The 12661-nt window shown below is 45.3% G+C and overlaps 1 protein-coding gene across 2 annotated transcripts in view; it reads left to right on the top strand.

Moving 5' to 3' along the window:
* SYT9 (synaptotagmin 9) overlaps positions 1–5920 on the top strand; it is a 200826-nt gene extending 194906 nt beyond the window's left edge. The window contains exon 7 of one of the 2 annotated variants that reach the window (XR_012375367.1): positions 3725–3744. Coding sequence is in view for 1 of the 2 variants with exons in the window: in XM_073882981.1 (XP_073739082.1) it covers positions 3725–3733 (9 nt within the window). In the remaining variant the exon portion in view is untranslated. Of the gene's footprint in view, positions 1–3724 lie in introns of both variants that reach the window. The other variant, XM_073882981.1, reaches the window with a different exon arrangement.
* Positions 5921–12661: the final 6741 nt, after the last annotated feature.

Raw genomic sequence — 12661 nt, 5'->3', positions numbered from 1 at the left:
TCCTATCCTGGTGCCTGGCACATAATACGTACTCAAACACTGAAGGAATATGGTACATGGCCTGGTTGGCTAATAGCAGCACAACTAACTCTGGTGGGGCTAAGCCGGTCGACAGTTTACCTTCCCAGACAAGAAGGCCTCGGGGACTGGCAAGCTGGCCTGTAGATAGGGGTCTCGCCGCTGAGAGAAGAGGCTCTGGGAAGATCCTGCCGGATGTGGGTGGTGGGTTGGGAAGGAGAGCCCTTCATAGAGTGCTTCAGAGCATCAGCTGGTGTGGGAAGGTTGTTTTGAATCACAGTATAAGACAAATATCCATTCACAATTTCCTTCTAGACTCAGAAAGAAACATCCCTTTCCCAGGGGTACAGGTATGCCGACAGCCAGGGGCACACTTCAGAGTCAAGGGTTACAGTCAGACATGGCTGTCTGTCTGCAGTATACACTCTGGCTTTTATTACTTGCTCTAAGTTAGAGCCTCACATGTGAACATTTGATCCGCGAAATGCAGTCCATATATTCCAGTTTCAGAATGTCTGTGGCTCTCCCATAGTTAACGTATATCTATTTTGTTATTGCTGTGTCCTTGGGAGTGACTCTGGTTTCCTCTCTGGGCCGGCAGCATTAATACCCTTAATCTGTTTGGGAACATGCCCTGAGTTTAAATTAAATCGATGCTGCACTGAGTGTGAAACAGGAGAGATCCTGCTGCTCTAAGTCTGGGCTCCACTGAAAGAGCCCATCCTTCACAGCTTGAAAACCAGGAATGGATGATGCACCACAAAGACACCCCCACTCCCCTCCCCAGCCTTACTTCCTCCCCCTCTACTCCTCACACCAAAGCCTGCCTGTTCCTCCAGTGGGCTGTACACCTCATCTGCCTTTGTGCCTTTGTTTGGGCTCTTTCCTCTGCCCCCAATGGCCTTCCCTCCTTCTCTCCTGATGATTCCCCTTCAGCCTAAATGCCCCAGCTTGACTGACCTTCCAGAATCCTCTCTGTAGACCTCCTCAATCCCCTTGTCCCTCTTTGCTCCTACGCATTCTCTGCACACCTCTCTTACTCAGCTTCTCACCGTGTAACCTCTCCCCCCGTAAGCCCTTGGAAAGTGGGCTATATGTCTGACTCGCGGTATCCCCAGCATCTCGTGGATACTCTGTGTCCCCAGCATCTATCACGGTGCCTCACGCTTGTTTGGTACACATTAAAAATATATGAATGATGACTACAGCTTTGTAGTATATCTTGAAACCTGGAATTCTGATACCTCCAGCTTCGTTCTTCTTTTTCCAGATTCCTTTAGCTATTCGGGGTCTTCCATGGTTTCATACAAATTTTAGTATATATTCATTCTAGTTCTATGAAAAAATGTTATTGGTATTTTGATTGCACTGAATCTGTACATTGTTTGGGGTGGTATGGACATTTTAACAATATTAATTCTTCCAGTCCATGAGCATTGGAATATCTTTCCATTTGTTTGTGTTGTCTTCAATTTCTTTCGTCAATGCTTTGGTTTTGAGAGTGCAGGTCTTTACCTCCTTGGTCACGTTTACTGCTGGATCTTTTATTCTTTTTGGTGTAATTGTAAGGGGATTGTTTTCTTAATTTCTCTTTCTGCTACTGTCTTATTAGTGTATAGAAATGCAACAGGTTTTTGTATATTAATTTTGTATCTTACAGCTTTACTGAATTCATTTATCAGTTCTCATAGTTTTTTAGTGGAGTCTAGGGTTTTCTATACATGATATCATTGTCATCTGCAAATAGTGAAAGTTTTACTTCTTTCTTACAAATTTGGATTCCTTTTATATCTTTTTTTTAAAGATTTTATTTATTTATTTGCCAGAGAGCACAAGCTGGGGGAGCAGGAGAGGGAGAAGCAGGCTCCCTGCTAAGCAGGGAGCCTGATGTGGGGCTCGATCCTAGGACCCTGGGATCATGACCTGAGCTGAAGGCAGATACTTAACTGACTGAGCCTCCCAGGGTCCCCCTTTTATATCTTTTTTTGTCTGATTGCTACAGCAGGACTTTCTTACTATGTTGACTAAAAGTGGTGAGAGTGGACATTCTTCTTTCTAATCTTAGAGGAAAAGCTCTCTGTTTTTCACCACTGAGTATCATGTTAACTATGAGTTTGTCATATATGGCCTTTATTATGTGGAGGTATGTTCTCTCTAAGCCCCAAATGGTATAGTACTGACACAAAAATAGACACATAGATCAATGGAACCAAATAGAAAGCCCAGAAATAAACTCATGCTTATATGGTCACTTAGTCTATGACAAAGGAGGCAAGAATATACAATGGGGAAAAGACAGTCACTCCAATAAATGAATGCTGGGAAAACTGGACAGCTACATGCAAAAAAATGAAACTGGACCACTTTCTTACACCATACACAAAAATAAACTCATAATGAATTAAAGACCTAAATGTGAGACCTGAAACCATAAAATTTTAGAAGAAAACATAGGCAGTAATTTCTTTGACATTGGCCTTAGCAATATTTTTCTAGATATGTCTCCTTGGGCAAGGGAAACAAAAGAAAAAATAAACTATTCCTATGGAATGGGAGAAGGTATTTACAAATGATATATCAAAAAAAGGTTAATATGCAAAATATATAGAGAACTTCTATAACTCAACACCAAAAAAACCCCACAAATAATCCTATTACAAAACGAGCAGAGGGCCTGAATAGACGTTTTCCAAAGAAGACATACAGCTGGCCAATAGACATATGAAAGGATGCTCAATATCACTCATCATCAGGAAAATGCAAATCAAAACCATAGTGCAATACCACTTTACACCTGTCAGAAGGGCTAGAATCAAAAACACAAGAAATAACAAGTGTTGGTGAGGATGTGGAGAAAAAGGAACCCTCATGCACTGTAGGTAGGAATGCAAACTGGTGCAGCCACTGTGGAAAACAGTATGGTGGTTCCTCAAAAAATTAAAAATAGAAATGCCATATGATTCAGTAATTCCACTAAACTCCAAAGAAAATTCCAAAATTCCAGAATTCCAAAGAAAAATGAAAACACTTAATTTGAAAAAATATATGTATCCCTATGCTTATTGCAGCATTATTTACAATAGCCAAGATATGGAAGCAACTCAAGTGTGGTATAGGTGTGTGTATGTGTGTGTGTGTGTGTGCACGCATACACACACATACATGTTGGAATATTATTCAACCATAAAAAAGAGTGAGATATTGCCATTTGTGACAACATGGAGGACCTAGAAAGCATTATGCAAAGTGAAATTAAGTCAGACAGAGAAAGACAAATACCATATGATTTTACTTATGTGTGGAATCTAAAAAACAAAAAACATGAATAAATAAGTAAAAAAAAGACTCTTAAATAACAAAGAACAAATTGGTGGTTGAAGGCGGGGAAGCAGTGGGGGATGGGTGAAATAGAGAAAGGGGATTAAGACATACAAACTTCCAGTTATAAAATAAATAAGTCATGGAGATGGAAAGTACAGCATAGGGAATATGGTCCATAATATTATAATAACATTGTATGGAGACAGATGGTGACTACACTCATCCTGGTGAGCACTGAGTAATGTATAGAACTGTGAATCAATATGTTGTACACCTAAATCAATATGTTGTACACTGTATGTTAATTATACTTCAATTTAAAAAAAATAAAAAATATATATATGGATGAAAACCAAAGCATTCTTTTTGTTTCTTCTTCCTACAGAAACGATGACTATTGGTAAGAGGATTGTTTTGTGCCAAGGACACAATGGGACAGCCACCTTACAAAGATCTTAAGTAACTTTTCCCATCCAACAACACCCGGAAGACTCCAGTGACCAAATGCTGAGCTGTAACCACAGCAATAACTGGCCCTCTTTCTGAATTAGGTTTGGTGAATATGAATGGTCTGGCCATCTTCCAGTGGCCTAAGGTGGTGTGCTATGGGGGAAGCACGACTGTCATGGCCAAGAACCAAGATCGGACTATGGAAGAAACCACGTGACATAGTGAGAATACTAAGAGTACCCTAGAGCGCTAGGACTCTTAGTGATTAACATGCGGCCCTTGGTGATGGGGTCATAGCACCTGCTGTGGCAACGCCACTCTGACACGATGTTATCTGCTTGAATGCCCTGGAAGGACAGAATATTTAAAAGTGTAGCCAGGTGCTAAATAGGCAGCGGATCTAATTCACACTGGACTACCTTTGAGCTGATAACTGTCTTCAGAAAATCGTGTTACCCCAGGAAGTGCTCCAGCTTTGCAAGGAATAGCCCCAGGAGAGTAAGAGGATATGCAGGCTTTTCCCCTTGGAGAAAATCTAGTGCAAGGAGGGCTGATTCACAGCAAATTCACTGCCCCCTCCCATGCACATGGCAGAGAGGACAGGTTGATCATAACCCTCTCTTTTGCTAAACCCAGATTCTGAGGAGGCAGAATCCCAGTGTTTTCTAGATGGCCAGCAGCCACTTCCTGGCAACTGGTGTCGACATTACTTGCCATCTGTGTTAGAGAGGAATGTGTCTCAATGGCATAAGCATTCTGGAATACCCTTTTCCGGGCATAGCTGTCCACTGGGGGAACAGCCGCAGGTGTACCATTGTGTGAGATAAGTTGACGGAGAAGTAACACAACCCTCCCCCTGAGGAAGGCACCACTCTGGGGCCTTCTCAGCCTGCTGCTCTCTGGGGTATTTCCATATGCAACAGCCCGGAGGCATTAGCCCTGGGCAGCCACAGACAGGCTTCCTTTCACTTCCGGACACATATATCACTTTCACAGCACTTGGGGGAATGGAGATACCTACAAGAGTGAAGGTCAAGGGCTCTCCCCAGGTATCGCATTCATTACTCAGCTTCCTCTGACCACATCAGCCAGCCTGCTGCCGGTTTTGCTTCTCATCCTCATCGCCTCTGCCTCCATACAAAGGAAACCAAAGGCCTTAGCGTCCCTTGGGGCAGGGAAAGAGGGGTGGCCGTTCCTAGTGGCCCTCTCTCTCCCATTATGGGTGCAAGGTGCCCCAAGCACACATTGCACCACTTCTCCAAGATAATGTCCTGGGAAGCTCATTGTCTTCATTTGAATTAACATTTCACTGTGGGACTGCCTGGGTGGAAGCAGGGTCGTTGCATGTCCTCAGAAAGTTCTTATTGCCGCAGCTGCCTGGTGCAAGACACTCGACCCTGATTTCACATCTGAAAAGGAAAGAGGCCTTCGGTTGTGTGAGGCAGTGTTACTGCACTCCAAGTTCCCACGTTCCCCAGCCTGCCTAGTCCATTTCCATCTCTGATTGGCTTTCAACCACCAGGATCCAAAGAGAAGCCAAGGTTCTGCCGATGTCTGATGATGTGAGAAGAATTCAACTTTCCTTGCCCAAAGTTCCACCCTGCCTGTTCTCCCCAGTCGGACATCCTCCACCATACCAGTGTTTCGAACCAAAGCGTGAAGGACATGTGCCAGCAGGATAGCCAGCAGAAATACTGTCTCTAGAGCCAGGCAGATGAGCCCAGAAGAATGGTCCCAGAGAAACTGGACTGGCCCCCATAGATATCAGGCAGCCATCCTAGTAAACTTGGCACTGAGAGCCTGGGTAGGAGATCCTGGGGCAACTGTGCCTACTGTTTCCCCCGCCCCTGCCCAACCCCCCAAAGATCTTCCTGCCCAGAGAGCTAGCAGCCCTGGGTACTACTGAGTATGTTACTGGCTTGTTTGTATGAAACGGAAGGTGGCTTTATAGGGGCCAGCAGGCAAAGAAGCCTGTCTGCATGGCAGGCAGGTGGCTTTGTGTCTAGAAAGCTTTGCCCTGCCAGTCCAGCTGTGGCCAGAGGCTGCTTTTGAATTTGAACTCCCTGAGCCCATCTGCAACTCTGCCTCTGTTCTCTTGCATTCTGTTTGGTTTCCCTTTAGTTTCCTAGTAAACGTTCCTTTTGAAAAATTCCAACCTTGTCTCATTGAACTTGGGGGGAAGGGGGTTCTCCAACATCTTTCCCAGAATGGAGAAGGAAATTAACATGCCTTGAAAAAATGGAAATGGCAGTGAGAGGGTCAGATCTTAGGAAAAGACCTTGGGGAGAGCTGGTGTCAAGAGATGGGAGAGGCCAAGTGTCTCCCCCACCCACCTGGCACTGATTCTCAGCGCCTTCCTCTCGCTGCCTTTGTCCTCAAGCTGATCTGCCTTGGATGCGTGTAGCTGCCAAAGCATCTCCCCACCAGCGCACTGGGCACATTTAGTGGGTGATATGATGTCCAGGAAGTACACTGCTGCATGACCAGAGGAGGAATAAGGGAGGGAAGGGTAGGAGTGGTTTCTATAGTGTGGTTTCTAGAGTTTTCAAAATGCTCCAACAATCGTGACTCTAAATGGAATGACTTAGTCCTCATGACTACCAATAGAACTAAATTTCTATGAAAGGAAGAAAGTCTTGCATGTTCTCATACTTAAGCCGAGGAGACTGACCAAAGATAGGCACGGAAAGCTCTCTTCATGGCCATCCTGGTGTGCACCTGTGGATGTTGCAGTTATCTGTTGCCGCATAACAAAGCACTCCAGAGCTTGCTGATTTAGAGGGAAAGTTATTATCCTTCATGGTTATGTGGGTTGGCTGGGCTTAGGTGGTTGCTCTCTCTTGGAGTCTCGTGGCTGCTCTCAGATGGCAGCTAAGTCTGCATCTGAATGCCTCACAGGGTAGAATATTCCTGATGGATTCGTCACTCACATGTCTGGCTCCTTCTCTGGGATGACTGGAACAGCCGGATGCTGGTTGGGCATCTGTCTCCACAGGATTAGCTTGGGCTTCCTCACAACATGGAAGTCTCAAGGCGGTCAGACTGTTTGCATAGCACTGGCTTCCCCCAGAGCGAGCATTGCAAGTGGTCCCAGTAGATGCTGCACGGTTCTTCTAAATAACCTTCCAAGTAACAGAGTCATCCCTGCCACACACTGCTGGTCACGAGCAAGTCATCTCATCGGGCCAGCCTAGATTTAGGTGAAGGGATTACACAAGAATGGAACCTGAGCAGGTGTGGCTCACTGGAGCTACTTTGGAAATAGCACGGGGGGGAATGGAGAGGGAGGTGACACTGAGTCAGAGGGCTTCCTGGATAGCTGTCACTTGAAAAGCACATGCAATGCTTAACCTGCACACGGGTGGGGTGAGTGGGGCAGTAATAAGGGGCAGAGTGGGAAGGGCTATCCATGGACACTGGCATAGAGCAAAATCTAAAGAGAAGCAACTGGTTATCACTGATTCAGAACTTACAATGTCACGAGGAACTTTGGAGGAAAAATATGATTATCATCATTCTACAGAAAGCTCAAAAGCTTAAGTTGGATGCTTTCCTCTCCATCTCTAAGCCAAAGGGACATGGGCCACAAAGGCTGTCCCCTTATGTCATTGCTAAACTCCATCATAGGATAGATTTCTTCATGAAGGCTGGAGGAGCATTGCCAGACTGTTAAAAAAGTATATTTAACAGTAAGAAGGTTATTGATGATAAACACCACTGCATCTTATAGTTTACAACACATGGTATTGCTTTTTCTTTACTTTTTGAAAATTCAACTGTTATTCCAAACAGTAAAGGTAGTAAAAAAAAAAAAATTACTGTCTTTTTGGCTCAATACTAAATTTATTGTAGCTGTTAGCCCAGTAATTATCAATTGCGTTAAAGCTATTTCCAAACCAGCACCTGACAGAGTAATACTAATAGTTTTTCCTATCAAGGGAACATCATCTCAAGACACTGATTTTAGCACAATTTAGATAAAATTCTTTTTGCATGGCTGCAGTATCTGGATTTGAACTTATCAAAGAGGGGCAATTTCTCTAATTTACCAAACTCAAAGCTGTCAGAGAATAATAAATACCTGAAGATACTTATGTTGAGGGCTTCACAGATGAGCTTATGGACTATGTAAACTGGTAAATAAACCTTCCAGAAACAAGTGGGGTATTTATTTATTTATTTATTTATTTATTTATTTATTTGAGAGAGAGAGAGAGCAAGAGCGAGGTGTGAGGGAGGGGCAGAGGGTGAGGGAGAAGCAGAGTCCCTGCTGAGCGAGGAGCCCAATGCCGGATTGGATCCCAGGACCCTGGAATCATGACCTGAGCTGAAGGCAGCCACTTAACCGACTGAGCCACCCAGACACCCCAGAAAGAAGTTTTTTATCTTCATTTTAAAAGAGTAATGATTTTTAAAATGTATTTCCCCCTCAGAAGTTTATAGAACTGAATTAGAGATTTCAAATATAAAATAAAGTTTCCAACAATCATTACCTTAAAAGTGTGCTAGAAAGTGCAAGCAAGAGAAGAACCCAGTGAAGAAAAGCAATGCTGTGAACTGTTCGTTCCTTAAAGAGAAACAAATGGGCCAGCCCTGACTGCATGTGTACCAACTCCCACTGGAGCTCAGCTAAGGACACACTGGGCCTGCTGGCTCCAGCGACGTTCATGAACTTTCTTAACCAAGTGGCAAGTCTGCATTATGGTCAACATTATGGGTACTATTTTCAGTTATGGTCAGTGTTTTCTGGATGCAAAGAGCAAATACAAAAATGTCTTATTGAGACTAAGACACGGGCAGCCCTGGGCCAAGCCCCATGGAGAGAAACAGTATGTCTTGGCTCCTCTTTAAAAAGGAGGAGTTGCTGTTGTATGCTACTTTTCAAATTAGAACTCTGGGGTTGAAAGTACTTCGACCAAAGTAAATATTTTTCCAAAGTAGGTATTGGTTTTATCTTGCTCTCTGTGAAGTTAAGTGAAACCTTATGTTGAACAGCACTGGTAGGTTTGAAAAAATTGTATTTGTTTGAGTAGAATGAACCAGAAGATGTGTAAACTTTGCCTTCCAGTGTTTTCCGCACTTGAAAGGCACATTGAGGTGCCACTGGCCTTGTAGGGTTGGCGGGAGGAAGCTGCCTGGGTGGATCCCGGGCCCGAAATTGGGCTCTTAACACCTGCTGGCCCCACCGCCACGAGTCCTGGCCCAGTGAGTCTCAGGCCCTGCAGTAGCAGTCCACTTAGCAACTCAGACAAAACCTCTGGGGCTTCTGGGGTGGGATAACGCCATTTGGGCAGCAGCTGCCACTTGGTTTTGATTCTCCCCAATCTGACAGGTGGCCCTTTGGTCCCCAAAAATGCAAAGCAAGGAAGAATGTACCATGTCACCAAACACAATAACAAGGACAACCACTGTGTGTGAGTGTGTGTGTGTGTGTGTGTGCTTGCATGTGCAGGGGTGCAGGGGAGTGGGGGCCCACATCATCTAGAGCCAGCCCAAGTGCAGTGTTCTGAATTTTTTTCTACATTTTCAAGTTTATTGATCTTAGATTTTTAAGGGGAATAAAGATGGAATTTCAAACAATGTAAACAGTGGACTTAAAAGAAATCCGAAGGGTATATCTGTGACTTTAAAGAGTCCCACAAAACCAGAAAACTTAGGTAAACCATTCAAGCATTTATTAGATCTGATAGGCCAGATATTGACATTTGGCTGAACGGCTCTACTATGTCATTTCCCTGCCCGTGGAGAAGTAGCTGCAGTGGGCACCTTCTTAAGGACTGTTCCTGTGTGTGAAGCCTCAGTGGGATCCACAACCCCTCTTGGGCCCTTTCTAGTTTGGAAGAAGTGAGAGTCTGCTTGAGCAGGCTCAGGAAGCCTCAGCATGGTCTTTATGTCTCTTCATGTTTCCATGAGGAGGGTGGGTCCTCGTGGACGAAGGCGTTTGTATAAATGAGGGAAGAATTCATGACCTTCTTTGCTCCAGGGGACAATGTAAAATCACTAGTTTGGGAAAGGCAGATTTCAGGCTTGAAGCTATAATTATGTGGGGGTTAAAGACCAGGAGGGAAGGTTAACTAAACTTTTGCCCGCCACTTGAAACTATTCTAGTGCATGATCTCGCTGCTTTGGTTCTAACTGTAAAACATTTGCTTTTTTCTGGTGGACAGAAGCGGTGGTTAGAGACCAGCTGGCCCTGGTAAGATGCAGAAGGATCTCAAATTGGCTACCTCCTAGCAGAGTGCTGGTTGGAGACGGCCCTGCACTGTGGTGGGGCTGAGGATCTACCCCGTCACTGACCAACACTAACTCCCAGGCCTCACCTTCCTAATACACCCTGGTCCTCTAGGATTCCTGCCTAGACCCTTGTCAGTCCCTGGTGCAATCAGATTAGACATACCTGAGAGAGGAAGAGTAGTGCCCTGGTGGGTGTACTTGGCTCCCACTCTTCTGGGCTTAAGAGGACTTTGGTAATCCTCAAAGAGCTCATGCATACAACAGAAACATGACACGGGACTTTCTGCCTTCACTCAGCCTTTTACTTTGTGGTGCTCAGGATCCCTACTGTATCCCATGGTGCTCGGGATCCCCACTGTATATGTGCACACACACACAAGCACAAATACAATTATTGTGCGGGAGCATTCAGAAGAGGCTGGTACAGAGCTTCCTGTCCCTCCCAGGCAAAAGAAAATGATTGAAGAGAACATGGCCCCCCTGCAGAGCTGGGAGACTTGAACTTGACATCTCTGTAGCAAAGAGCTCTCTGGGTCTTTGAGAAATTGCTGCACAGAAATATCAGAGCTAAGGCAAGGCTTCATGAGTGCACTTGACCACCTAGCACAAGTAGCCCAGTTCTTTCAAAGCCTCTTACCTCCTTAGATACCCATGACCCTCGGTCATAGCAGCTCTCTACTCTCATATTATCCAAGAGTCTACATGACACTCACCTCCATAAGCCAGTCTTCAACCAGGAAAAAGCATCACTGCAGATGGCAGCACCTCTCAAGGGCCACAATATGTGGGTTCAAGAAAGGATCGTGGTCAGAGACTACAGCATCATGTGTAGGGTTTGTCAGGCTACCATCTTTGGGGAAAGATCGCCATTCATATGTAATACGATGGACCCTTGAACGATGCAGGGTAAGGACACTGACACCCCCACACAGCCGAAACCCAACTTTAACTCCTACTAGCCGACTGTTGACCACAAGCCTTACCAATAACATAAGTAGTTGATTAATATATTTTGAATGTTACATGTATTATATACTTTATTCTTACAATGAAATAAACCAGAGAAAAGAAAATGTTATCAGGAAAATCATAAGGAAGAGAAAATACATTTACCGTACTGCAGCGTAAAAAGCCCACGTATAAGTGGACCCGCCCAGTTCAAACCTGTGGGGTTCAAGGTCAGCTGTTGTTGTTCAAGGATCAGGAACATGGAGCAAGGACCAAGAGGTAGCATGATGTAAGTGACCTACGGTCCAGAGCCTTGCCCCTGCCTCTGAAGCTGAGGTCACTTCGGTGGCTCTCAGCTTCTTCTCACGTGAGAAAGTTTTGGACCAGTGTGTTCTGTGCTCTTCCACCTGTGGTCTGTGTATCTCTGAGTCTGAGGAACTGACAGGAAGCTGTGTAGCCGGGGTGGGGCCTCTGCAGTCCTCAACTCCTTTGTCCAGAAACCCAAGTGCACACTAACCCTGGGGGAGGGTTTTCTCTGCTTTCCAGAGGCCGTGGGCTCTCTCCCCACCCCTCCCATTGTTTCTCACTGGGTCTTCATTTGTAACAAATGATCTGAAAGGAATTTGATTTCGAGAATTACCTAAATCCCTTTTAATGATCAGTGATGTCTAGTGCAGATCCTGGCCCTCCAAGCAGAGGAAATTCCATTTTGGATTCAATACCGATACAGTTTCTCTCTTTATACCCCAAAGAACTCATCAGACTCCTGTGAGTAAGCCAGAGGGTGGGAGAGGGCCACAGCCAAGAGCTCCCCAGAAGAAAGTCTTCTTGATGAAGAAGCAGGTGTTAGATGAAGAGGGAAAGACACTCTGGGCAATTGGTTCTCAGTTGGGCAGGAAAAAGGGAGAATGCAGAGTAGCCTCTTTCCCTGGCCTGCTTCCTCCAGCAACAGCCTATGATCCCTCGCCTCAGGCTGTGATAAAAATCTTTATCCCGGGAAACTCAAGGATTTGTCCACAGCCCCTGCGGCTCAACCCTGGGCTCCTGATACATCAAGACAGAGGTGTCGGGGGGCGGGCGGGGGGGGGGGAACCAAGAGCAGGAAGCTCCCTTCTCCAAACCACAGAATTCACACAAACCAGCGCTGCCCACCCACTGAGCCCACATGGGATGGGCCTGAGATGTGAATTTCTAGAGCCTGGGTCTCTATAGACTGCAAGAATGTTTTTGCACGAGACCACTCAGTCCCTTCTATCAGTTCAGTCAATCTGATTGAGAATATCTATCAAATTTACTGGGGGGAGGTGGAGAGGAGGAAGAAAAGAGAGAAAGCTTATGGGCACTTTTGGTAGATGGACTATATTCCCATTCAAATATAAAAAGGAAAGGGACTACCATCTTAGCCATAGTCAGGTAACTGCCTAAAAAGTGTCTGCCCTCTAGTGGCTAAAGCCTCAAACAAGTATTTTTCACAAAACGGACTCAATGTTTGGGCCTGGAACACTGAACCAAGACCAGCCAAGCCCGTACTTGGTGGGGGCAAGATGTAACCTCTCGGTGTGAAGCCCTGGGGCTCTGTCCCCAGTGGGCTGAATGTTCATAGGTCCCTGGAGGCCTCACTTTCTTGGGGACCTGTGCTGCAGAGACCGAGGGTTAAGTCCTAAGCTGGAGAAGACACGGAGCCTGTGTA

The sequence above is a fragment of the Callorhinus ursinus genome, unplaced genomic scaffold (assembly GCF_003265705.2).
Source record: "Callorhinus ursinus isolate GAN/ISIS: 27379988/994484 unplaced genomic scaffold, GSC_fseal_2.0 scaffold49, whole genome shotgun sequence".
NCBI classification, from domain to species: domain Eukaryota; kingdom Metazoa; phylum Chordata; class Mammalia; order Carnivora; family Otariidae; genus Callorhinus; species Callorhinus ursinus.
Note: the sequence above shows the minus strand (reverse complement) of the source record. Positions and strands in the feature narration are given on the sequence as shown.